General features: G+C 42.0%; 1 protein-coding gene across 2 annotated transcripts in view; it reads left to right on the top strand.

Moving 5' to 3' along the window:
- The window catches only part of LOC110494268 (metabotropic glutamate receptor 2), a 75,902-nt gene extending 56,159 nt beyond the window's left edge, over positions 1 to 19,743 (top strand). Inside the window, exons 3-6 of one of the 2 annotated variants that reach the window (XM_036950357.1) lie at positions 1,008 to 1,848; positions 9,456 to 10,519; positions 17,967 to 18,163; positions 18,429 to 19,743. In XM_036950357.1, coding sequence (XP_036806252.1) covers positions 1,008 to 1,848; positions 9,456 to 10,519; positions 17,967 to 18,163; positions 18,429 to 18,462 — 2,136 coding nt within the window. In that variant the 3' untranslated portion in view covers positions 18,463 to 19,743. The remainder of the gene's footprint in view (positions 1 to 1,007; positions 1,849 to 9,455; positions 10,520 to 17,966; positions 18,164 to 18,428) is intronic. The other variant, XM_021569208.2, reaches the window with a different exon arrangement.
- The last annotated feature ends 7,520 nt before the right edge of the window (positions 19,744 to 27,263 follow it).

The raw sequence follows: 27,263 nt of genomic DNA, 5'->3' as shown, positions 1-27,263 counted from the left end.
GTTTGGTGTGGGATCTTGATTTTGTATTGTTGCTTTTTAGCCCTTCAAAGCTGCATGTTTGTTTTGTTACTCTTTATTTGTTTTGTTGCTGGTTCACATTAATTAATATGATGAACGCCTTCCACGCTGCACCTCCCAACAACGATCGTTACAGTGTGTCTTTTTCTATGCATTTCTTTATAGTGAAATGGAATCTATAAAGAATCTATATCTAAATGTAGTTCATATCATGTGTTTCCATATCAAGCCAATGAATCATCTGATATTGCATGGCTTTATTGGTGGATATTGTTGACAGTGTGGTAGATCAGATATGACATATCTGGGTAGTAGGCTATGTGGGCATCCCTGGAGCCCGTGGCAACCCCAGGATGTTGTCACACAATCAGCAGAAAGGAGATTTGTGAAATAGACTGCTGGGACTCAGAGGGAGATGAGAGGCTACGGATTGGAGTGAGACTGATTGTCCCTGTTGGCCAAAATGCTAGTGAGACTACAGTATTCTGTATCAGATATGGCTCATTTCATCAATTTACGAAATTATGAGTTATAAAGAAATGACCCACACGCAATATCTGTTTTGATTCAATAAAATATCAGAAATCCCATTAATGCAGTGAATTGTAATACATGTATAACAGATAGTACTAAACTTTACCAGTACTATTATGAGGGTGTAAAGCAGGCATCATCAACTAGATTTAGCAGGGGGGAGATTTTTTCTTGAGAGGATGGTCATGGGGCCGGAACATAATTACAAATAATTTGTGGACTGCAAATTGACCTCTGATTTAGTGGTGTTTTAACAGTATTTTATGTCCAACAAATACAAAACATTTGATTTGATTTGTTTTGCTCCAAGAACTCGGGGGGGCAACTAATATGAGCCAAATTTGTCCTGTGGGCTGCCAGTTGGGGAACCCCGGTGTAAAGTCTAGATACAGTAAATACCTACAGTATTGTTGAAATCTTGATCATGGTCTCATGGTACCTCTCTCTCTCTCCAGGTGGCAAACCTCCTTCGTCTTTTCCAGATTCCCCAGATCAGCTACGCCTCCACCAGCGCCAAGCTCAGTGACAAGAGCCGCTACGACTACTTTGCCCGCACGGTGCCCCCTGACTTCTATCAGGCCAAGGCCATGGCAGAGATCCTGCGCTACTTCAATTGGACCTACGTGTCCACCGTGGCATCGGAGGGCGACTACGGTGAGACAGGTATCGATGCCTTCCAGCAGGAAGCCCGCGCCAGCCAGATCTGCATCGCCACTTCAGCTAAGGTGAGCCGCTCGATGAACCGCTACAGCTACGACCAGGTGATCCGCTCGCTACAGCAGAAGTCCAACGCCAAGGTGGTCATCCTCTTCACACGCAGTGAGGACGCCCGGGAACTGCTGGTAGCCGCCAACCGCATGAACGTGTCCTTCATCTGGGTGGCCAGCGACGGCTGGGGGAGACAGGATAGCGTGGTGAGAGGCAGCGAGGCTGTGGCAGATGGGGCCTTCACCATCGAGCTGGCCTCCTACCCAATCCTTCAGTTTGCTGAGTACTTCACAGGCCTGAACCCCTACAACAACACACGTAACCCCTGGTTCAGGGAGTTCTGGGAGAATCGTTTCCAGTGTAGCCTCCATGACCTGGGCTGTGGGAAGCACTCACTGCGCGATGGCCTGTTTGAGCCGGAGTCGAAGATCATGTTTGTGGTGAATGCTGTCTATGCCATGGCTCATGCCCTGCACAACATGAGGCAGACACTGTGCCCCAACTCCACCACCAAGGTCTGTGATGCTCTGAAGCCAGGCAACGGCAGGAGGTTCTACAGGGAGTATATTCTCAAGACCAAGTTTGATGGTGAGTTAAGAAGATTTATGTGTATGGCTATGACAAGGCTACATGACTATACTGTATACAGAGAAATGAGATGTTCTATATCCTAAAAAAATACTATATCTAGGATTGTCACCGTGACCATATTACCGCGGCAGTCACGAGTTAAATTCCAAGTCAAATTCCACGTGACCACTGGGTCATGCCACGGTAACTGCGCTCTAATGATGCTGATGGTCATTAGTAACCTACCAAACAGCAACGGTGCAAATGAAATGGCATGAAACACATGGAAAGCATACGTTTGCTATATTTGGTACCATTCCACTTTTGACGCTCCAGCCTGTCCTAACCGATTAAGGGGCCACCAACCTCCTGCGACGCCAATACTCTGCACTCTATTGTCCCTCTAATCACTCTGTCATCAATGCAAATTAAATCGAAAATCAAATCAAACACTTCATGGGAGCCCTGCCATTCACAGTTTGAGAGGAATATAATCACCTGTTGGTCAGTGAGAGCCAGCTCCTTATAGCTGGTTGATGCATGGAAAGAAATGTGTTCCTATAAGCCCATGTTGTACAACATTTCTATAGGCTATGCATTGCGTGAGAAAACAGAGTTTTGATGGCCTCTATTAAAAAGAGGAGGACCCAATCATATAGGCTTACATAGGCTTACAATATTTATTTCACATACTTCCTAAAATTAAGCACATTGCTTTGCTTTACACCTGGAGTAGCCTACCTGGCTGGCATGAAAATGAACCACCAGAAAAGCATCCTCCATTTGCTATTGAAGTGCATACAGATGACGTGTCTTTTTTCCACTACTCTTGCTCTGAAAGATGTATGATAATGGCCTTTCTAAATCAAAACTAATTTCACACAAAAAAAATGTAGTATATGTAAAGACCAGATTAAATTGAGAATAGTCTGATGAGTGAGAATATTATCACTTGTGAATGATGCCCAGTGTGTGCAGTCTAAAAGGCAAGGAACAGTGTATGCACTTTTTCAAATCAGTCGCATGTATCATGTAGCCAAGCCCATAAGCCTATATGTTTTAGAGAGCCCATAGGCTGTAAGCCTATACGTTTTGGAGAGTCCAGAGCCCATAGCCTACAGAGCCTAGAGAAACATGTTCTTATAAGCCCAGTTATTGCGCAATCATGTGAGTTTTGACTGGACATTATTTAAAAGAGGATCCCAGTTTTCTCGTGCAGCTATATTTATTGCTAAATTCTTAAAATTATGCACATGGTCCCTCTCCCTCATGGTTGAACATTGAAAAGCTTGAGGTAAATGATGACACTGGGGCAGAATTGTTTTACAAATGGGACAGAAAATCTATAAAAACCATCACAGACAACCCTTTAATCATACATTCTGTCCTGGCATTGTGCAAACTGCATGAGCTGTTCGGACGAGAGGGATTCCTTTCCCCTAAAACCCCTTTATGGAACAATAGATTGATCCCTATGTTTTTCCAGAATAGTAACTTTAGACCATGGTCTGATAAGGGGATCACTCTTCTGGAACATTGTTACGAGGAGAGAGTTCTTATGTCTTTTGATCAGCTGAAACAGAAATACCACTTGCCTAACAGGGACTTCTTTAGCTACCTACAACTACGAAACTTTATTAGGGTGACTCTCAAGGGACAATGGAACCTACCTAAGATGTCACCTAATTAACAACTCTGCCACGCAGACCAACCACTGTTCAAGACCATTTCCTGTGTATACGATGCTCTTATGTCAGGACTAACACTGCCCGGGCTAGATAAACCCCGACTTAGATGGGAAAAAGATCTGGGTATTGATCTTGATGAGGATCTATGGCGTGACCTATGCAGGGATGGTGTTACATCCACATTGAACTCCAGATACAGGCTGATCCAGTTTAATTTCCTCCATCAGCTCTATATCACCCCATCTAGACTGCACAAGTTCAACCCAGATATCTCCTCCCTATGTTTTAGATGTGGCTCAGGTGAAGGAACATTCCTCCATTCCACTTGGCAGTGTTCAAAACTACACGGTTTCTGGTAGGGGGTATGCGATACCATATCCTCAATTCACGGGGTTGCATTCCCTTTAGACCCGGAGGTCTGTCTACTGGGTAACTTTACTAACACCAATCTTAGGCAAAGCCATACTATAAAGCTAACAGAAATATTGCTAGCGATCGCCAAGAAATGTATTGCCTTGAAATGGATATTGGATTCCTCCCTGCCAGTTGCAATGTGGCTATCGGAAGTTAATAGTTGTATCCCTTTGGAGAAAATCAGTTACTGCTTGAGGAATAAGTTAAAGACATTTTACAGAATTTGGCAACCTTTTATTGACTATATGGAGAATCTCCCCCCACATCTCATTGATTGAATCTATATATAATCCTCACATAATGTTTCACACGTAATGTATAATATGTAGCCTATGTAGTGATCCAATGTCTCGTTATTATTTTTTTCTTATTGTATGTTTGTATATATAATTATAATTATTTTTTTGTTACGCTCGTCTGTTACTGTCACTTTGTCCCATCGTTGTCTAATATCTTTTCACTTTTGTTTTGAATGTTCTTAATTGGAAAATGCAAAAAATATATATATGAAAATAAATCAAATAAAAATGATGCATATCAATCTGTTTTACGAACGGTGTAGCATACCTGGCGTATTTAAAACGTAACCTCCATTCACTATTCAAGTGTGGGTCATTCTAAATAAAAAAATATTCCACACATATACAGCATTAGTAGGATATACGTAAATACCAGATAATAAATTGAGAGTAGTCTGATGGGTGAGAATATTATCCAGTGCTTGCCAAATTGTGAATGAGATACTGATGAAGTGTGTGCAGCCTGCCTTTAATGCAACTCAATTTCATTAGAGTTGCATCATGCAGCCTTAGAATATATTAGAAATCAAAACATATAGCCTAACGTTTGTATCACAACTAAATCTGCATGAATAACTCTAAATGAAGCATGTAGGAGGACCTGTTTCTTTGTCAACCACTCAACACAGAATAGCCGCATGTGCTCACTCCTTCGTAAATCGTTTGGATAAAATATCCTTTCTATGTTATTCAGCTATGTTCAATTGTATTGTTCTTACTATAAAATAATATAAAATAATGCCACGGGAATTATAAGCAAATCTCGCCTAATGAACTAGTGTAGCCTACAGCTATATGGCATAGCCAGATCAGGGCCTAACATATTGATGGCTCAGAATATGCTATTCTGCTCTTCTGAAATAGGCTACATTTTCTTCATACCATAATGTTTCTTTAGACCTGTCTAAAATAAATCATGGATTTATTGTGATAGTGTAGGCTATATTAAATGGATTTATTAGACTTTTTAAAACTGTACATGTTCCAAAGGTCCGCTAAGTGTGGAAGCCGGAGATGCTAAACGTGTTGATGTTAAATAAAGGTCAATTACTGTGAGACCTGCAGTGATTTGCATGACAATCACCAGCAGCTGACAACATTTCATGACCTCCGTAGTTTAACTGTATCCTCTCTTTAGAATATTGCCAGAGAACAAATAGACCATATTCAACTCGTTTTTTTAGTACTTCATTTGGTTTATCTATATTATCCTTTTCTCTAATTATCCTCTCACCACATAATGTTGAAAATGAAAACTACACTGCATGATATCTTGCAATCCTAATCTACCCATGAGTGCCCTGCTTGGTGACAAATTTGATTACATCAAATTAGATCCATTGTATCAATTCCTACCTAAACATAGGAACAGTCCTATGACTAATTCAAGTTGTTGTTTATAATACTGCTGAAGATAACAGCTTGCAACGATTCAATTTGCAAAGATGAAACATCCATGTCCAGCCTCACTCTCTGAGGCTCATTTTGTCACACATCTCATCTGCCTGGAGTGTGAGGACAGTGATTTGGCCCAGAACCTGGATATCACAAATAGGAATTACTGTACATTAACACTTTCATCAGGCATTGACACTATCATTCATGTGGTGAGCAGAGATAGTTAGCAAGTGTAACAGATCATTTATTTAAAACCCTATAGCATCAACACATCTGTACAACACCACCAAGCCAAATGCTCTGACTATCTAACTACTAAACTATTGACTGAGTAAGTAGTCTTAAAGTATTGATGGAGTAAAAGGCAATAATTTTTTCATGCATGAGTAATGGTGGGTGGTTTGAAGTCCATGAGGGTTGCTTTACCCAAGCAATCCATCTCAGCCGTTCATGGATTTTTAGATGGATCCCCAGGGGATCTTGCTGTCAGAAGACATCAGATTGGACTACAAGACTACAATCGTCCAATGGCCTGAAGTGTATGGACATCTGTGGGGAGAAGGCAGTACAGCAGGGTCACAAATGATCCTTCATCCATAGTAAAGCCATGTTTCCTCTAGTTAAAAGAAACGGGCCTATTCAGCTAAGAATGGTTCTAAAAAAATCCAATAAATACATTGATATTTCTATACATGGCTTGCAAATAGTTTTTCCATAGTTAGACATTATACATTTATTCATTTTCAATATTTTTGACATGGTACAAAGTGATTGTAACTGTTTATTCCAGGGTGATGAAGTAATGGATAATTAACAAGAGGCTATGCGTTCTAGGGAAATAATAAACAACGTGGAAGGTGTATTCCATGACGCGTGAGGTGAGTGGAACTGACCTTCCAAGGAGTTGCATTATTTTCCAGAGAACATACGGAGCCCGAGTTAATGATCCCTTTTATACCATGGCTATAATTAAGCAATAACGCCCTTGAACCCGGAGATTATCGTGTGTTATACTACGGGTGAGTCTAATCCCGGATGCTGATTGGTTAAAACCGTATTCCACAAATGAACACAGGATAAATCTATGACGTTGAAATGCCTATTTACTCTGTTCCATCTGACTGCACAATCCACTGTCTCATCAGATCAGCCAGGCAATTTATATACTAGATCTACTCAGGAAAAGCATCTAGACATGATCTCCCTTCTAGACTAGCATTTTGTTTTCAACAGTGGAGATTTTAATAACATTGCTGTCTGTCTCGCCAACATTTGCAACATTGTTTCAATATTGAAATTCGATCTCTAGCTGTCCTATGGTAATGAACGTTTCGGGAGTCGGGATGAGACAGACAGGCAGCTTTTTTAAACCAGTCGAAATCATGAATCAGCATAATTTTTATGGATATACTGTATTTTCTCATGTTTTGACCCAGTCGTTCATTCTAAATCATTCTATTCATTCGACGTTGCTATGCTAAACAAATCATTGGCATGTAGCTAGCTAGCAGACATGCAATGATGATGAGAAACAAGAATTACAATAAAGAATGATTTAATAAATATCCAATATTCCTACATAGGCAACAATTTATGGTTGGGGAGTCCGAGCTAACCAACCTAGCTGGTGATTTCTGGGAGAATCGTGAAGTTTCCGTTAATAGTGAAGTTTCCGTTGATGGCACGCCATTAGAAGAACTCTCCATGGTCCTGGAACTGGTTAGTGACTGCCAATGATTTCCTCTTCTTTGGCGGAGAAAGGGACTTCCCCCTCACCTCGTTGCCAGCTAAAATGGTGCGCCAGCACTTTATGTTCTCCATGTTAGGGGCTGCCAATAACTATTGAGTGAGCTCTCACACCGATGGCCACTCACAGATATTTCCCTTGCCTCCAGGCCCGCATCGGATAACTTTTGCATTCTGAAGTTACTACCCAAGCGGGCTGGTCGGTTATTTTCTCATGTTTTGACCCAGTAGTTCATTCTAATCATTCTATTAATTCGACTTTGCTATATAATTGTCATGTAGCTATCTATCTCAGATTAAATGATGAGAGACAATAACTTCAATAAATAAGGATTTAATAAATATCCAATAGGCCTACATATGCTGCCTTGCGCCGGTTTCCCTTGTGAATTATTCGTTTCACGTTCATTGTTCAATCTTAGGCTGGCTAGCCTACTCGCACCGGAGAGATGACATTTGTAAAATTATACATTGTTGCACAGGTCATAGAGGAGGGAGACTGGTAGGTTTATAAAACCCCCAACTGTTGCAAACCAAATAGTAGTGTGGAAAAATAATGTGTAGAAGCTTTTTTTTCCCAGTGGGAGATAAAGTTAATTAATTTCCTGCCTGCAACTGTGGAATTATGGTATTTTGCGGGAGTTGTTGTCCCCTATCAACCAATCAGGATCCAAACAACCCGTTCTATAATTTAACACATTTGCCTCTAGAAATGGCCATTTAGAGTAGAAATGTGTTCAACGCCAAGCACTCCCCCATTCTCATCAACGGGGCTGTAGTGGAGCAGATTGAGAGCTTCAAGTTCGTTGGTGTCCACATCACCAACAAACTGTCATGGTCCAAACACACCAAGACAGTAGTGAAGAGGGCACGACAACAACTATTCCCCCTCAAGAGACTGAAAAGATTTGTCAAGGGTCCTCAGATCCTCAAAAGGTTATACAGCTGCACCACTGGTTGCATCACCGCCTGGTATAGCAACTGTTTGGCATCCATCTACAAGGCGCTACAGAGGGTAGTCCGTATGGCCGATTACATCACTGGGGCCAAGCTTCCCGCCATCCAGGACCACTATAACATGAGGTGTCAGAGGAAGGCCCTACAAATTGCCAAAGACTCCAGCCACCCTAGTCATAGACTGTTCTCTCTGCTACCGCATGGTAAGCGGACTATTTGCATTGACCCCCCCCCCCCCCCCCCCTTTTTATGTTGCTGCTAATGTTTATTATCTATTATCTATGCATAGTCACTTTACCCCTACATACATGTACATATTTACTTAATTACCTTGACTAACCTGTAGCCCCGCACATTGACTCAGTACCAGTTCCCCCTGTACATAGCCTTGTTACTAGATCGCTACAGTAGTTGCTGTGGTAACTAAACAAACAGATGTGCTTGTTTAGCTAACCAACCATTAGTCCTAGCTTGCTTTTACAAAAATCAAATTCAACAACACCAATAATGTTTTGAAATCGACTTTTGCTTTATAAAGCAATTCAAACAAAACATTAAGAATAAATTATAGCCATTGAATTCTACCATGGCGATATGCTATGCGTTATAGGGAAATCATTCCCTTCAAGCCAATAAGAAATGAGTATTCAACAATGCCATGGTATAATCTGCTGTAAACCCATAGTTTTTGGCACCTGAATAGTAAAACAGACTTCTGAATCGCATTCACATTCAAGTGCAATAAACCTGTGTCAAAGAAAACAGAGTCAACCTTCTGGCTTCAATTATGTAAATGCTGGGTTTGCACCTGTGTCCCCGATGCATCAGCCACTGTTCAATCCCATGTGGAAGGAATGGAATGTCAGAGGGGAGATACAGAGAGGTGAAGTGATGAAGCAGAAACAAGCTCATTCCATCAAAACATGTCGACGCCAAGATCCTTGGTTCATTGTACACATAATGCTAGGAAAGAAAAACACAATTCATTCAAAATACCAATCTTAGTCAGAGTTCAGAGGGTTGATCATATATTGTATTGTTATGGATAGACATTAATTTGCTTATTTGACTTTCAACTATCATAACACGTCCATGGTCTTCTCTTTCACAACTTCTCTTTCAGCTCCATTCCGTCCAGCAGACACAGAGAACATGGTGAGGTTCGATGCCTTTGGAGACAGCCTGGGCCGCTACAACATATTCCACTACCACAAAGAGGATGGGCGCTACGTCTACCATAAGGTGGGCTACTGGGCCCAGAGTCTGACCTTCAACACCAGCCAGATCCCCTGGGAGGGTCATGCTGTACCCACCTCCCAGTGTAGTGACCCCTGCAGGAAGAACGAGGTGAAAAGCATGCAGCCTGGAGATGTGTGCTGCTGGATCTGCATCCCTTGCCAATCCTACCAGTACCTGATGGATGAGTTCACCTGCGCCGACTGCAAGTTTGGCGAATGGCCCCTGGCCAACTTGACGGGCTGCTACAACCTGCCTGAGGAGTACATCCGCTGGGAGGACGCCTGGGCTATAGGCCCGGTTACCATCTCCTGCCTGGGCATGATGTGTACACTCTTCATCATTGGCCTCTTCCTCAAGCACAACGACACCCCCGTGGTGAAGGCCAGTGGGCGGGAAGTGTCCTACATTCTCCTGCTGGGTGTTCTGATGTGCTACAGCATGACTTTCATCTATATCGCAAAGCCCTCCATGGCTGTGTGTACCCTACGTCGACTTGGCCTGGGCACCTCCTTCGCTGTTTGCTACTCAGCGCTCCTCACCAAGACCAACCGCATCGCACGCATCTTCAGCGGAGTGAAGGATGGAGCCCAGCGGCCGAGGTTCATCAGCCCTGCCTCCCAGGTGGCCATCTGCGGGGGTCTGATCTCTTGCCAACTGGTGGTGGTGGTGGTCTGGCTGCTGGTGGAGACCCCGGGGGTCAGGAAGGAGGTGAGCCCAGAGAGGAGGGACATAGTTACCCTCAAGTGCAACAGCAAAGACTCCAGCATGCTCATGTCCCTCACCTACAACTGCATCCTCATCATCCTCTGTACCGTGTACGCCTTCAAGACCAGGAAGTGTCCAGAGAACTTCAACGAGGCCAAGTTCATTGGGTTCACCATGTACACCACCTGTATCATCTGGCTGGCCTTCCAGCCCATCTTCTACGTCACGGCCAGCGACTACAGGGTGAGTTACCAACTCTATGGGCCAGATTCAGACTTGAGATATGTTGTTTTAACTCTTTACACTCATGGGAAATGGCATATATATGGATAGGGCCAAATTTAAATGTTTCTTACATAATAAATATGAAAATACATAAGTATGGTAGCAATTGAAAGGGAACAGTTTGGAGTTAATAGGAACATCTGTTCATTCTGTCCAGAACAACCCGGGGTATGACGTCATGTTATCTTGTAACTGCACATCAAACACAGTGATCATAGATGTTGACACTGATATTACATGTGTTTTATGATTTGGAGATGTGAAGTTCACATTTGGACTCACGGGTGTTTGGCTTGTTTGTATGACATCAAAGCTGTATTTATTATAATCCTCGATATCTCATCTTTCAAAATACATTGAGTCATCTTAATCACTCAGAAAACAAAACATTTGCAAATGTTGCCCAATTACCGGGATGGGGGCAACTTCTTGTCACGCACGGTGCTCAAGTTCAGAATATCTGTCAGTTATACCCGTACACGGGTTTGAGTGTTTAAGGGCTACGTCAATAAAATATGGATTTAAGTAAAACATAAAAGACTCAAGTCCTTGTTAAGTCAACTTATCTCAAGTCTGAATAGAGCCCAGAGAGTTTGTTATTCTGGTATAAATAGTCAGTGCTTTTCCAAAGAATAACACCACAACATCAACACACTGCCTAACATATACAGTGCCTTGCGAAAGTATTCGCCCCCCTTGAACTTTGCGACCTTTTGCCACATTTCAGGCTTCAAACATAAAGATGTAAAACTGTATTTTTTTGTGAAGAATCAACAACAAGTGGGACACAATCATGAAGTGGAACGACATTTATTGGATATTTTAAACTTTTTTAACAAATCAAAAACTGAAGAATTGGGCGTGCAAAATTATTCAGCCCCCTTAAGTTAATACTTTGTAGCGCCACCTTTTGCTGCGATTACAGCTGTAAGTCGCTTGGGGTATGTCTCTATCAGTTTTGCACATCGAGAGACTGAATTTTTCCCCATTCCTCCTTGCAAAACAGCTCGAGCTCAGTGAGGTTGGATGGAGAGCATTTGTGAACAGCAGTTTTCAGTTCTTTCCACAGATTCTCGATTGGATTCAGGTCTGGACTTTGACTTGGCCATTCTAACACCTGGATATGTTTATTTTTGAACCATTCCGTTGTAGATTTTGCTTTATGTTTTGGATCATTGTCTTGTTGGAAGACAAATCTCCGTCCCAGTCTCAGGTCTTTTGCAGACTCCATCAGGTTTTCTTCCAGAATGGTCCTGTATTTGGCTCCATCCATCTTCCCATCAATTTTAACCATCTTCCCTGTCCCTGCTGAAGAAAAGCAGGCCCAAACCATGATGCTGCCACCACCATGTTTGACAGTGGGGATGGTGTGTTCAGGGTGATGAGCTGTGTTGCTTTTACGCCAAACATAACGTTTTGCATTGTTGCCAAAAAAAAAAGTTCAATTTTGGTTTCATCTGACCAGAGCACCTTCTTCCACATGTTTGGTGTGTCTCCCAGGTGGCTTGTGGCAAACTTTAAACGACACTTTTTATGGATATCTTTAAGAAATGGCTTTCTTCTTGCCACTCTTCCATAAAGGCCAGATTTGTGCAATATACGACTGATTGTTGTCCTATGGACAGAGTCTCCCACCTCAGCTGTAGATCTCTGCAGTTCATCCAGAGTGATCATGGGCCTCTTGGCTGCATCTCTGATCAGTCTCCTTGTATGAGCTGAAAGCTAAGAGGGACGGCCAAGTCTTGGTAGATTTGCAGTGGTCTGATACTCCTTCCATTTCAATATTATCGCTTGCACATTGCTCCTTGGGATGTTTAAAGCTTGGGAAATCTTTTTGTATCCAAATCCGGCTTTAAACTTCTTCACAACAGTATCTCGGACCTGCCTGGTGTGTTCCTTGTTCTTCATGATGCTCTCTGCGCTTTTAACGGACCTCTGAGACTCTCACAGTGCAGGTGCATTTATACGGAGACTTGATTACACACAGGTGGATTGTATTTATCATCATTAGTCATTTAGGTCAACATTGGATCATTCAGAGATCCTCACTGAACTTCTGGAGAGAGTTTGCTGCACTGAAAGTAAAGGGGCTGAATAATTTTGCACGCCCAATTTTTCAGTTTTTGATTTGTTAAAAAAGTTTGAAATATCCAATAAATGTCGTTCCACTTCATGATTGTGTCCCACTTGTTGTTGATTCTTCACAAAAAAATACAGTTTTATATCTTTATGTTTGAAGCCTGAAATGAGGCAAAAGGTCGCAAAGTTCAAGGGGGCCGAATACTTTCGCAAGGCACTGTATCTACTTTACAAGCTGAGGTTGAAGACACACAAAATGGATCCCTTTGATGTTAATTCTACTTGTGTTTTTCCTGTGTCCTAATAGTCATAAGTCAGGGAATGTGAGTTTGGCGCATTGAATCTTTTCTAAAGCACCTGCGAGTTGAGATGAGAGATATCAAATCCCTTTGAACACTTCTCTTCAACTTTGATAAAAGCAGCAGCTCTCTTTTCATGTGGCTGAAAAATCTGCTCCAGATGAGAACAAAGGCTCAGAGGAGATCATATCATATATGTTTTAATAGGTGGGATGGATTTGGACTGAAAACACGCTTGAAATCAGCTACTGAATGACAATTAGCATAGAGCAAACGATTAGTCAATGGATTTATTAAGTAATGCTCTCCAACATTGCGTTAATATTGTATGTGTATACTTTACACAAGTGTGTATGTGGTGTGTGGACAGCAGAGCAAAAAGCATAACAGCCTGAAAAATATTTCTGTGGCCAAGTGACCTAATCATACTTGGATTGTTAAGTCTTGAACCTAAAGATCTGATGACGGAGAGAGAGAGTTCCAGAAAGACATACTGAGCTCTGTGGTGTTTGGTTCCCTCTGGGATCCCTCTGTGGACTGGAGCTGGGGAGAGAGGCAGAGAGAGGTCCCCTGGTGACCCTATACCTCTGCAGACACAGATGGGCAGGCTGGAGAGCATGAGGTCTGGAGGTGGGACAGAACATCCCTGTGCGTAGTTGTGTGGAATGGAGTGTGAAAGAGCAGGACGTTGAGTCCCAGCTGTGTCCCGTGCGCTGGGATTATGGTATGTCTCTCAGGGCTTCAGAGGGACCCTACCTCATGGCAGAAGGGGGAGGGGAAAGAGTGGGACACGGACAGAACAGAGTGTCAGATCAACACAGATATCTAATCTGACCACTCTGATTATCTCTGGTGCAACTGAACTGAAACAGTGGCTCATGTGATTTGTTTTGTCTGCTGTGAGGGATATACAGTGCCTTGCAAAAGTATTCAGAACTCACATAATTAGTTAAATAAAGTCTGCCTGTGTATAATCTAAGTGTCATATGATCTCAGTATACAGTGGCGCAAAAAAGTATTTAGTCAGCCACCAATTGTGCAAGTTCTCCCACTTAAAAAGATGAGAGAGGCCTGTAATTTTCATCATAGGTACACTTCCACTATGACAGACAAAGTGAGAAAAAAAATCCAGAAAATCACATTGTAGGATTTAATGAATTTATTTGCAAATTATGGTGGAAAATAAGTATTTGGTCAATAACACAAGTTTATCTCAATACTTTGTTATATACCCTTTGTTGGCAATGACAGAGGTCAAACATTCTTCACAAGGTTCACACACTGTTGCTGGTATTTTGGCCCATTCCTCCATGCAGATCTCCTCTAGAGCAGTGATGTTTTGGGGCTGTTGTTGGGCAACACAGATTTTCAACTCCTTCCAAAGATTTTCTATGGGGTTGAGATCTGGAGACTGGCCGAGAACACCATCCATTTTCATTGGCAGGGACTGGGAAAACTGGTCAGAATAGAAGGATTGATGGATGGCGCTGAATACAGGGAAATTCTTGAGGGAAACCTGTTTCAGTCTTCCAGAGATTTGAGACTGGGACAGAGGTTCACCTTCCAGCAGTACAATACCCTAAGCATACTGCTAAAGCAACACTCGAGAGGTTTAAGGGGAAACATTTAAATGTCTTGAAATGGCCTAGTCAAAGCTCAGACCTTAATCCAATACAGATTGCTGTACACCAGCAGAACCCATCCAATTTGAAGAATGGGCAAAAATCCCAGAGGGGGGTGGGGGGGGGGGGGGGGGGGTGAATAGTTATGCACACTCAAGTTCTGTTTTTTTGTCTTATTTCTTGTTTGCTTCACAATAAATAAATAACATTGACATCTTCAAAGTGGTAGGCATGTTGTGTAAATCAAACGATACAAACCCCCCAAAAGTCCATTTTAATTCAAGGTTGTAAGGCAAAAAAATATGAAAAATGCCAAGGGGGTGAATACTTTCGCAAGCCACTGTGTCACTGTGCTGTGTTCTTTCTGCTACACTCTTGCTATGAGATGGTTGTCCTCACACCCTGAGATTTCAGAAATCTCTGCTTGAATAATCAAATAGTAATTTGCATATGTCATCCATGAAATGTTTAAGCAGGCAAAATATGGTGTACTGAGGCGTGAATTACAACATGATTACCAAATGAAATATTAAAGATGTCATCCCTGATAGGGACAAGCAGCTTTTTCTCCAACCTCTGTGACATAGGTTAACAAAGGTGATGAAACATCAGTCATATCCAAAGGCTAAGAGTGCCTGTGTTTCATGTAACCCATAGATCAGAAGTATCTACATTTGATTCCTCAAGATTTCTTTTAAATCATGGATGCCAAAAATGTGGTTCAACAAGAATTTATGCATCCACACGCATCTCAGTGTTGGCCACTCATCCCTGCCTTCGCAAAATGTCTTTTTTTTTTACTAACCACATCGCATTTTGGAATGTAGTCTATACCAAATGTTTTTAAGTCCATTTGCAAATGTTTCATTATGAGGTAATGATTAATAATGGTGTACTAGCCTACAATTCTCTTGACATGTTGTTTTAATTATTGTGATAGGCTCATGTTTTACTGGTACGGCGTACCCCCACTGTGACATTTTGCCAGGAAGCCTTACCGGAACATACCGCCCTACTTTCACCCCTGTTCCTGAGTTAATTATGCAATTAACATCCCATAATCTTTATTGTCATGTATAAAATTGTCCAGTTGCCCAATATTTTGGCTACCATGGCTAGAAGAAAGATCTCATTGACTTTGAAAAAGGGGTCTCAAATGACCATGGGGGGTTTAAAGTGTGTGTGTGTGTGTGTGTGTGTGTGTGTGTGTGTGTGTGTGCGTGCGCACGCGCGTGCGTGCGTGCGTGCGTGCGTGTGTGTGTGTGTGTTTCAGCCACCAGATCTCAACCCAATTGAACACTGTATTTTGACAGTTACCTGTATCTTTAGGTTTTATTGGTGACATTTATTTCATATACTCATATTCTACAATCCAACAGAAACACTGAAATCATCCATTCATGCTCCACCTTCACATCCTGTTACCAGGCTGAAAATGTAGGATGATCTCACTCTTCCTGTGCTGGCTTCCTCTAGGTGGAAAACCACACCTGAATAGACAGTATGTATGGCTACCACAGGCTACACAGCTTTTTAAAAACAAACACTTCCCACTGGGCACACACACTTGTTGAATCAATGTTGTTCCCACGTCAATTCAATTACATTTTGTTGAACCAATGTAGAATAGACGTTGAATTGACGTCTGTGCCCAGTGGGTTGTATCTAAAAGTCTTATCGAAAGTACTTACAACAATCTGTATCTACTGTATGTCAGTTTTCATAATGAACAATTCAATCCCAGACTGAGAAGACAGATTCTCATCTCTCAGCTCTTCCTAAGAAATATATTTGCTTAACACTTTATTATGTAGTATTGCCCTGTTATTAAAACTATTTTTAAACAGAAAGTGTGGGATATAGGACCTGTGTGCTATTTGATAATATCCAGCTATTTACATGAGGATGACATCTGTTTACCACCATTTAGTTGTATTATAAACCAGATTTAAATGAACTTTTTAACATAATGTACAGCTCAACAAAGGGACTGATAGTTGAGACGGTCAACGAATCAATTATTTATTTCAAATTGAACTATACAACTCAAAGATTCACTTGTGTCATGTTATGGTGAATTTGCATTCAGTGACAGCAGTGAGTGAACGGCCACAGCACAGCTTGAAAAGCATGTCCACCGCTGGGTGCTCTCTGCCTGCCAGCCCAGCTCATTCTAATGCTGATATTAATATTCAGGGAGACATGGACAGACACCTTGGAAGTGTGTGGATGGCAGACTGGTAAGATCCACCCAGAACCCACCCACCATGCAGCACTGCACTATAACGAAACAGTAATCTGGGAAGAGACAAAAACAAAGCTTGGCTGTATATAAAAGGACTGGCTGATGACACACAACTGCATGTGGGCGGATGGAAGGAGATGACGTGGGGGGGGGGGGGTAGGATGATTTGAGGGACTGACAGGCGAACAGCTCACACCCCTCTCCTCTCAGATACTGCTGGTAGCACCACACAAGCACACATGTAACCTATTTCCTGAGGTTGTCTGCTTACTATCTGTTTGCTTTTTGACATTCCTCAGTCTCCATGGTGTGTTGTGTTCCGTAATCAGGGTTGGGTAGGTAGGTTATTTCTAAATGTAATCCATTACAATTACTAGTTACCTGTCCAAAATTTGTATCAGTAACGTAATCAGATTTTTTTTGGATTGCTTCTCTCTTAAAAGGCATTAGAAGAAGACAAATTATCCATCAAACGCATTTGCTGTGCCATCATAGTGGTCTCTGACTTGTGGTCAAATAAAATAAAATGTTATTTGTCACATGCGCCGAATACAACAGGTGTAGACATTGCAGTAAAATGTTTACTTACAAGCCCCTAACCAACTATGCAGTTTTATGAAAAATAAGAGTTAAGTAAAAAATAGATAAGTAAAAAATGTAAAATAAAAGTAACAAATAATTCAACAGCAGCAGAAAAAATAACAATAGCGAGGCTATATACAGGGGGTACTGGTACAAAGTCAATGTGCAGGGAGCACCAGTTAGTCGAGGTAATTGAGGTATGTATGTACATGTACATATGTACATGCAGGTAGAGTTAAAGTGACTATGCATAGAAAATAAACAGAGAGTAGCAGCAGAGTAAAAGAGGGGTCTGGGTAGCCCTTTTATTAGGGGTCAGACTCGTTCAGGCGGAACATACTTAAACTTGCTCCTTTTTTTATTGCTGAATTGAATGTCATTGGGAAATGTATAGGTATCCAAGAAGCAATCATCTAGGTTTACAAAAGTACTGATTGGAGTTAGTTTTTTTGTAATCAGATTACATGTAATCAGTTACTCCCCAACCCTGTCCGTAATATGGTATGTACTGGCTTTATCAGATGAGTAATCGTTGTCTCTAGTCCCATCCTCTCTATTTATCCCTCTCCCCCCTTCAGGTGCAGACCACCACCATGTGCATCTCTGTCAGTCTGAGTGGCTCGGTGGTGCTGGGCTGCCTCTTCGCCCCTAAGACCCACATCATCCTGTTCCAGCCCCAGAAGAATGTTACCTCGCTCCGGGTGGCCACCACCCGCTTCGGCGTCACCACCGGCCCCGGATCCAGCTTCTCTCAAGGTACAAACTCCGCCGGCAGGTGAACACAACCTTCATCATCACCATTACCATCATCATCATTATTATTTCCATCGTGGTCGTTAAAGTAATTTTACATTATCATTATTAATCACTGAGATGTTTCAACACATTACGTGATACAGCACGTCACTTGAGAACACCCCTGTGGTGAGCTGTCAGACCAGCGTCTCTATAGTTTAGAATGAGGTGTTCTTTTCTACTCCATCTTCTTCTCTAACCTCTAATAGAAGTGTTGTAGAAAATGGTCTATTCTCTTTCTGCAGCTTCAGCCTCCAATATTGTACCAACGGTGTGTAATGGTCGAGAAGTGGTGGACTCCACGACTTCATCTTTGTGAAGACTGACAGACTGAGCCTCATGTTCCTCTGCTGCCATTGTATACACTTCTATAACCACTAGTCAAGAATCAGCTGTTTCAGATAATAAAGAGGTCACACAGAAGATTGTCCAGATTTTGTTATCCTCTTAGTGCTGTGAGTACAATGTCCCGATTCTGTTTTCATTCTCTGACTGGTAGCGATTTTAAAAAGAGATGTCAGTATTATAGCCCTTCTTTTTATTGAAGATTTTACTTCAGACATGGAGTAAATTATAGTAAATCTGTTAAATGTAATATATACAAAATGTTTTTAATGTAGATTTTGGTGAACCAGTTTGTGCTTTCTTGTAATTTATGTAAATAAAACGTATTTTTTTTTTATTAATATGAAAACTACAGATGTGTTGAATATTTTATAACTCTCATACACAGGCTGTCTGGCTGAAACAAAATGTGTTGTAGTTAAACTGTCATTCAATCAGAAGACACATTACAGTCACCAAGGAGGTGATCAAACGCTAGTGTGTGTGTTTTAGTTCAAGTATTATGTTGCATAGAAACCATTCTCCTACGTGTTACCGCTGCTCTTGAATTCCACAGAGCATTTGGGGAAAGGTGAATAAAATGAATGTCATTACAGAATTGTATCACCCTGGAGCCTCGGCATGAGTAACCATCAGAAACACCTCCAAGAACTTCAAGCTCAAACTACATCAACAGTTGGCATTTTCCAGTATTTAACACCGTGGCATTTTCAGGCGGCCTGATAACTGGCATAGCCACATCACAGGAACCCATTACTGATAAAAATATACCAGCAGCTTACAAATGCCACTCCCTCAACCAGACAAAGCGTACCTTATTTCCCAGTGGCATACCTTGACCCACCTCCAATTGCCACGTAATGAGCCTCTTCAACTCTTGAATGCTCTAACATTCTAACTCTAAACTCTAACATCAGGAGACATAATGCAAATCACCTTGAGACGAGAAGCATAAGCAAATATTACTGTATGCACTATGTGATTCAAATATTTATCATACAATCCCCCTCGAAAATACTATTTGCTTGTGCAATTCCTTGTGCAATTCCTCACTTTAGTTTCACAGTGTTCAAAACATTGAGGACACATGCTATTTCCAAGACAGACTGACCAGGTGAATCCAGGTGAAAGTATTGATCCCTTATTGATGTCACTTATTAAATCCACTTCAATCAGTGTAAATTAAAGGGAAGAGACAGGTTAAAGAAGGATTTTTAAGCCTAGAGACAATTGAGACATGGATTGTGTATGTGTGCCATTCAGAGGGCGAATGGGCGAGACAAAAGATGTAAGTGCCTTTGAGTGGGGTATGGTAGTAGGTGCCAGGCGCACCGGTTTGGGTCAAGAATTGCAACGCTGCTGGGTTCTTCATGGTCAACAGTTTTCCGTGTGTATCAAGAATGGTCTACCACCTAAAAGGACATCCAGCCATCTTGGGAAGCAATGGATTCAAAATGGACTAGCATCCCTGTGGAACACTTTTGACACCATCTTGACTTTATGCCCTGGCAAATCGAGGCTGTTCTGAGGGCAAAAGGGGGATGCAACTCAATATTAGGAAGGTGTTCTTAATGTTTTGTACATTCAGTGTAAGTTGGTAAGTGTACAGTAAATGGGAAGCTGCCAAATATTTGTCTATTTAATTCACCATCTGCAAAGCATGCAGACCAAACAGACCACAGCCTCTCAGTGAAAATTAGCTGGAGCATCTACATGACTTTATATGAGAGAAAATCCTCTGCAGGTGCCTTTGAAAATACACCAAACAAAAGTTGTACTGCGGAAGAGTCGAAAGAGAACGAGCCAGATTCTTCTTAGAACGATGGACCACAACCATGATTCAACACTGCCATCGTGTGTGCATGAAATGAACTTTCTCCACAAAGGCAAAATCCAGCTGGTACATCTACTACATTTACATGATTGTTGTCACAAATTACGATTCTAATTTGAGTGATATGACATTATTGATGCTGATACATTTAACTAGTACAATCCCAGACAGCACCTACATTATATTAATCCCAGATAAAGAACAGACGATTAACACAATCTAATGTGCCATAGATGAGGCCATGTGTTGTAATTCCTAGGTTCAACACAGACCATGCACACTTCATTATGGCCTAATATGACAGCCTATTCTATTTTTCATAAAACTGATGAGTAGTTGGCTCCTCACAAGACTGATCCATTTCTGACAAGCTCAGATGAGTCATTCAGTGTTGGAGTAATGGGGTGTAGCAAAGCCTACCACAGAGACATGTGGATGGGACTGAGGCCCAGACCTCTATTCCTCTACTACCAGCCAGTCCCTCTCAATCAAAAATATAAAACAGGTTTTTTAAAGCACTAATGTAGCCGTTATCATGTCAACCCTTATATTCTAGAAGGACAACTGCAATTTCCTACAGGTGCAACATTTCCAAGAGGGTATAATTTATGCTTTTCGACATCAGGACTAACTTTAATAAAATAAAATATAGAGTTACTGGGGAGGTAGCCTAGAAATACAATATACAGGCACTTTGTAAGAGAACAAAACCCTTCCCTACCTTCAGGCTATGTTCAAACCCTACACCCCAACCCAAGCACTCTGCTCTGCCACCTCAGGTCTCTTGGCACTCCCACCCCTCAGCCTAGTCCAAGTTCTTCTTGGTCCTGGCATCCCAATGGTGGAACCAGCCCCCCCCCCCCCCCCCCCCAAAAAAAAACAGAACTTGCACTTAACTCTGCTGATAGCTACGTTGTTGAGAAAAAATGTACTTTCTATGCCTGTGAATGTGGTTCTTCCCTTGCTATCTTAAGATGAATGCACTGTAAATCGCTCTAGATTAAAGTGTCTGCTGTAACAGTCCTGAGTTAGCAAATCTCTGGCCATGCCACTCCATGGGCCCAATTCCAACCCAAGTTAAGCATACGTCCAAAGAACGTAATTAACTTTTTATGCACTTTTCTCTATGCGTATTCTGACCTTGAACTTAACCATGAGAATAGTGTACTATTCACTTGCTATTTGTATTGGGTGGAGATCAAATAAATTAAGGTGTGGTGGAGGTGTGTCTACAGATACACCGTATTCTAACCTTGACTTAATTCCCTTATAATTCCAGCAACAATACGAGCCAGGAAAGCATTACTAAGGTCTTCCGAAATGTACCGGTTACAAGTGGAAAAAGCATCTATTACATTTTTTCAGATAGAAATAACAGCATTCTCCATTCAGTGTAATTTACAACTTGATAAACGCCGCTAAGAGTTATGTAAATTAATAATTTGTTTGGATAATGGAATTGTAAATATAGATGACACTTTAGATATATTTTAAATTATAATCTCTGGAGACAAATGTGAAATCAGTCATATAGCAGCAAACTGAAGTATATCAACATTCCCACAGTAAAGCTTAGTTCCTCTTAGTTCCTCTCAGTTCCTCTTATCATAGACTATTCATCTATCAGTTAGTCACAGTCAATTGTAGCTCTAAGTGGACATGCAAATATTTGAGATAAGGACATTTGCATAACATACCACAAAAGGATCTTCCATTTTAGGGCACATGACTGCATTACAAATTGATAATTTCCTACATCAGTTGCCATACTGGTTGCAGTTACACAGGCAGCTCAATACTGATATTTTTCCCACTAATTGCTCTTTCGACCAATCACATCAGAACTTTTCACATCAGCTCTTTTTCAAAAATAAAGAACAGAGTACCAGCAGCACATGCTTGTGTGCGTGTGTGTATGTGTGTGTGTGTGTGTATGTGTTGTGTCGGTCTCTGTGTGTTATATGTGTGTGTATGTGTTGTGTCGGTCTCTGTGTGTTATATGTGTGTGTGGGCGTGTGTAGTGTATGTAAATGTGTGTGGGAGTGCCAATATAGTGTGAGTGGGTATAGGGTTGGTACATTGAGTGAACAAACATCTGCTCGTTCCAAGACACACACTGACCAGGTGAATCCAGGTGAAAGCTATGATCCCTTATTGATGTCATTTGTTAAATCAACTTCAATCAGTGTAGATAAAGGGGTGACAGGTTAACAGGTTAATACGGATTTTTAAACTTTGAGAGAATTGAGACATGTACAGTATTGTGTATATGTGCCATTCAGAGGGTGAATGGGCAAGATAAAAATATTTAAGTGCCTTTGAACGGTGTATGGTGGTAGGTGCAAGGTGCACCGAAGGTGTTCTTAATGTTTTGTACACACAGTCTAGTGAGTGTGTGTAGGGTCAGTGCAGATAGTTCTGCACCATTCATTTACTATTTAGTAGTCTTATTGCTTTGGCGTAGAAACTATCTCGGGCCTGTTGGTTCAAGAGCTGATGCACCGGTACCGTTTGCCGGATGGTAGCAAGGTGAACAGTCCATGGTTTGGGTGGCTGGAGTCTTCAGCAATTTTTTGGCCCTTCCTCTGACACCGCCTGATATAGAGATCCTGGATGGCAGGGAGCTCGGCCCTAGTGATGTACCTGGTTGACTGCACCACTCTCTGTAGCGCATTCCCGTCAAGGGAACTTGCCATACCATACTTGCCATACCAAGTGGTGATGCAGCCAGTCAAGATGCTCTCAATGGTGCAGCTGTAGAACTTGCAGTGCCATATTCATGACTGTGGGGGTGTGTGTGGACCATGTTAAGTCCTTAGTGATGTGGACGCCAATGAACTTGAAGCTCTCCACCCGCTCCACAACAGCCCCATCAATGTGGATGTTACGACCATCTTAAAACGGCTTACAAGGAACCCAAACCGGCTGAGCGCGTGCGCCATCGTGCATACATGTATTTTGTCCCCCCACACCAAACGCGATCGCGACACACAGGTTAAAATATCAAAACTCTGAACCAATTATGGCAATTTAGCTAGTTAGCTTGCAAGTGCTAGCTAATTTGTCCTATTTAGCTAGCTTGCTGTTGCTAGATCATTTGTCCTGGGATATAAACATTGAGTTGTTATTTTACATGATGCACAAGGTCCTCTACTCCACCAATTAATCCACATATAAAAATCGGTCAACTGAATCGTTTCTAGTCATCGCTCTTCCTTCCAGGCCTTTTCTTCTCTTGATGTAATATTGCGATTGCAGCTTTCAGAAATGAGGTGCATTACCGCCACTGACCTCATTTGTCTTTCAGTCAAATCAAATCAAATTTTATTTGTCACATACACATGGTTAGCAGATGTTAATGCGAGTGTAGCGAAAAGCTTGTGCTTCTAGTTCTGACAATGCAGTAATAACCAACAAGTAATCTAACCTAACAATTTCACAACAACTACCTTATAGTGTAAAGTGTAAAGGAATGAATAATACAGTGCCTTGCGAAAGTATTCGGCTCCCTTGAACTTTGCGACCTTTTGCCACATTTCAGGCTTCAAACATAAAGATATAAAACTGTATTTTTTGTGAAGAATCAACAACAAGTGGGACACAATCATGAAGTGGAACGACATTTATTGGATATTTCAAACTTTTTTAACAAATCAAAAACTGAAAAATTGGGCGTGCAAAATTATTCAGCCCCTTTACTTTCAGTGCAGCAAACTCTCTCCAGAAGTTCATCCAATGTTGACCTAAATGACTAATGATGATAAATACAATCCACCTGTGTGTAATCAAGTCTCCGTATAAATGCACCTGCACTGTGATAGGCTCAGAGGTCCGTTAAAAGCGCAGAGAGCATCATGAAGAACAAGAAACACACCAGGCAGGTCCGAGATACTGTTGTGAAGAAGTTTAAAGCCGGATTTGGATACAAAAAGATTTCCCAAGCTTTAAACATCCCAAGGAGCACTGTGCAAGCGATAATATTGAAATGGAAGGAGTATCAGACCACTGCAAATCTACCAAGACTTGGCCGTCCCTCTAAACTTTCAGCTCATACAAGGAGAAGACTGATCAGAGATGCAGCCAAGAGGCCCATGATCACTCTGGATGAACTGCAGAGATCTACAGCTGAGGTGGGAGACTCTGTCCATAGGACAACAATCAGTCGTATATTGCACAAATCTGACCTTTATGGAAGAGTGGCAAGAAGAAAGCCATTTCTTAAAGATATCCATAAAAAGTGTTGTTTAAAGTTTGCCACAAGCCACCTGGGAGACACACCAAACATGTGGAAGAAGGTGCTCTGGTCAGATGAAACCAAAATTGAACTTTTTGGCAACAATGCAAAACGTTATGTTTGGCGTAAAAGCAACACAGCTCATCACCCTGAACACACCATCCCCACTGTCAAACATGGTGGTGGCAGCATCATGGTTTGGGCCTGCTTTTCTTCAGCAGGGACAGGGAAGATGGTTAAAATTGATGGGAAGATGGATGGAGCCAAATACAGGACCATTCTGGAAGAAAACCTGATGGAGTCTGCAAAAGACCTGAGACTGGGACGGAGATTTGTCTTCCAACAAGACAATGATCCAAAACATAAAGCAAAATCTACAATGGAATGGTTCAAAAATAAACATATCCAGGTGTTAGAATGGCCAAGTCAAAGTCCAGACCTGAATCCAATCGAGAATCTGTGGAAAGAACTGAAAACTGCTGTTCACAAATGCTCTCCATCCAACCTCACTGAGCTCGAGCTGTTTTGCAAGGAGGAATGGGGAAAAATTCAGTCTCTCGATGTGCAAAACTGATAGAGAAATACCCCAAGCGACTTACAGCTGTAATCGCAGCAAAAGGTGGCGCTACAAAGTATTAACTTAAGGGGGCTGAATAATTTTGCACGCCCAATTTTTCAGTTTTTGATTTGTTAAAAAAGTTTGAAATATCCAATAAATGTCGTTCCACTTCATGATTGTGTCCCACTTGTTGTTGATTCTTCACAAAAAAAATTTTTTTTTTTATATCTTTATGTTTGAAGCCTGAATTGTGGCAAAAGGTCGCAAAGTTCAAGGGGGCCGAATACTTTCGCAAGGCAATGTATGTACTGTACATACAAATATATGAATGAGTGATGGTACAGAGTGGCATAGGCAAGATGCAGTAGATGGTATCGAGTACAGTATATACATATGAGATGAGTAATGTAGGGTATGTAAACATTATATGAAGTGGCATTGTTTAAAGTGGCTAGTGATACATTTTTCATAAATTTTTACATTAAAGTGGCTGGAGTTGAGTCAGTATGTTGGCAGCAGCCACTCAATGTTAGTGGTGGCTGTTTAACAGTCTGATGGCCTTGAGATTGAAGTTGTTTTTCAGTCTCTTGGTCCTTGCTTTGATGCACCTGTACTGACCTTGCCTTCAAATCAAAGTTTAGGTGTCGACCTTACAGTGAAATGCTTACTTACAGGCTCTAACCAATAGTGCGGAGAAAAAAAGTGTGTGTGTGTGTGTTTGTAGTTAAGTAAAGAAAGAAAACAACAGTAAAATGTTGAAAATAAGAGTAGCAAGGCTATATACAGAACCTGGTTAGTCAGGCTTATTGAAGTAGTATGTACATGTGGGTATGGTTAAAGTGACTATGCATATATGATGAAAAGAGAGTAGCAGGAGTGTAAAAATAGGGGTTGGCGGGTGCTGGGTCACAATGCAAATAGCCCGGACAGCAAATGTGCGGGAGCACTGGTTGGTCGGGCCAATTGAGGTAGTATGTACATGAATGTATAGTTAAAGTGACTATGCATATAAGATAAACAGAGAGTAGCAGCAGCGTAAAAAAGGGGTTTGGGGGGCACACAATGCAAATAGTCCGGGTAACCATTTGCGGGGTGAACAGGCAGTGGCTCGGGTGGTTGTTGTCCTTGATGATCTTTATGGCCTTCCTGTGACATCGGGTGGTGTAGGTGTCCTGGAGGGCAGGTAGTTTGCCCCCGGTGATGCGTTGTGCAGACCTCACTACCCTCTGGAGAGCCTTACGGTTGTGGGTGGAGCAGCTGATGTACCAGGCGGTGATACAGCCCGACAGGATGCTCTCGATTGTGCATCTGTAAAAGTTTGTGAGTGCTTTTGGTGACAAGCCAAATTCCTTCAGCCTCCTGAGGTTGAAGAGGCGCTGCTGCGCCTTCCTCACCACGCTGTCTGTGTGGGTGAACCAATTCAGTTTGTCCGTGATGCGTACGCAGAGGAACTTAAAATGTACTACCCTCTCCACTACTGTCCCGTCGATGTGGATAGGGGGTTGCTCCCTCTGCTGTTTCCTGAAGTCCACGATCATCTCCTTTGTTTTGTTGACATTGAGTGTGAGGTTATTTTCCTGACACCACACTCCGAGGGACCTCACCTCCTCCCTGTAGGTCTGTCTCATCGTTGTTGGTAATCAAGCTTACCACTGTGGTGTCGTCTGCAAACTTGATGATGGAGTTGGAGGCGTGCGTGGCCACGCAGTCGTAGGTGAACAGGGAGTACAGGAGAGGGCTCAGAACGCACCCTTGTGGGGCCCCGGTGTTGAGGATCAGCGGGGTGGAGATGTTGTTACCTACCCTCACCACCTGGGGGCGGCCCATCAGGAAGTCCAGTACCCAGTTGAACAGGGCGGGGTCGAGACCCAGGGTCTTGAGCTTGATGACGAGTTTGGAGGGTACTATGGTGTTAAATGCTGAGCTGTAGTCGACGAACAGCATTCTCACATAGGTGTACTTCTTGTCAAGATGGGTTAGGGCAGTGTGCAGTGTGGTTGCGATTGCGTCGTCTGTGGACCTATTGGGGCGGTAGTGGGTCTAGGGTGTCAGGTAAGGTGGAGGTGATATGGTCCTTGACTAGTCTCTCAAAGCACTTCATGATGATG

The sequence above is a fragment of the Oncorhynchus mykiss genome, chromosome 17, assembly GCF_013265735.2.
Source record: "Oncorhynchus mykiss isolate Arlee chromosome 17, USDA_OmykA_1.1, whole genome shotgun sequence".
Taxonomy (NCBI): domain Eukaryota; kingdom Metazoa; phylum Chordata; class Actinopteri; order Salmoniformes; family Salmonidae; genus Oncorhynchus; species Oncorhynchus mykiss.
Note: the sequence above shows the minus strand (reverse complement) of the source record. Positions and strands in the feature narration are given on the sequence as shown.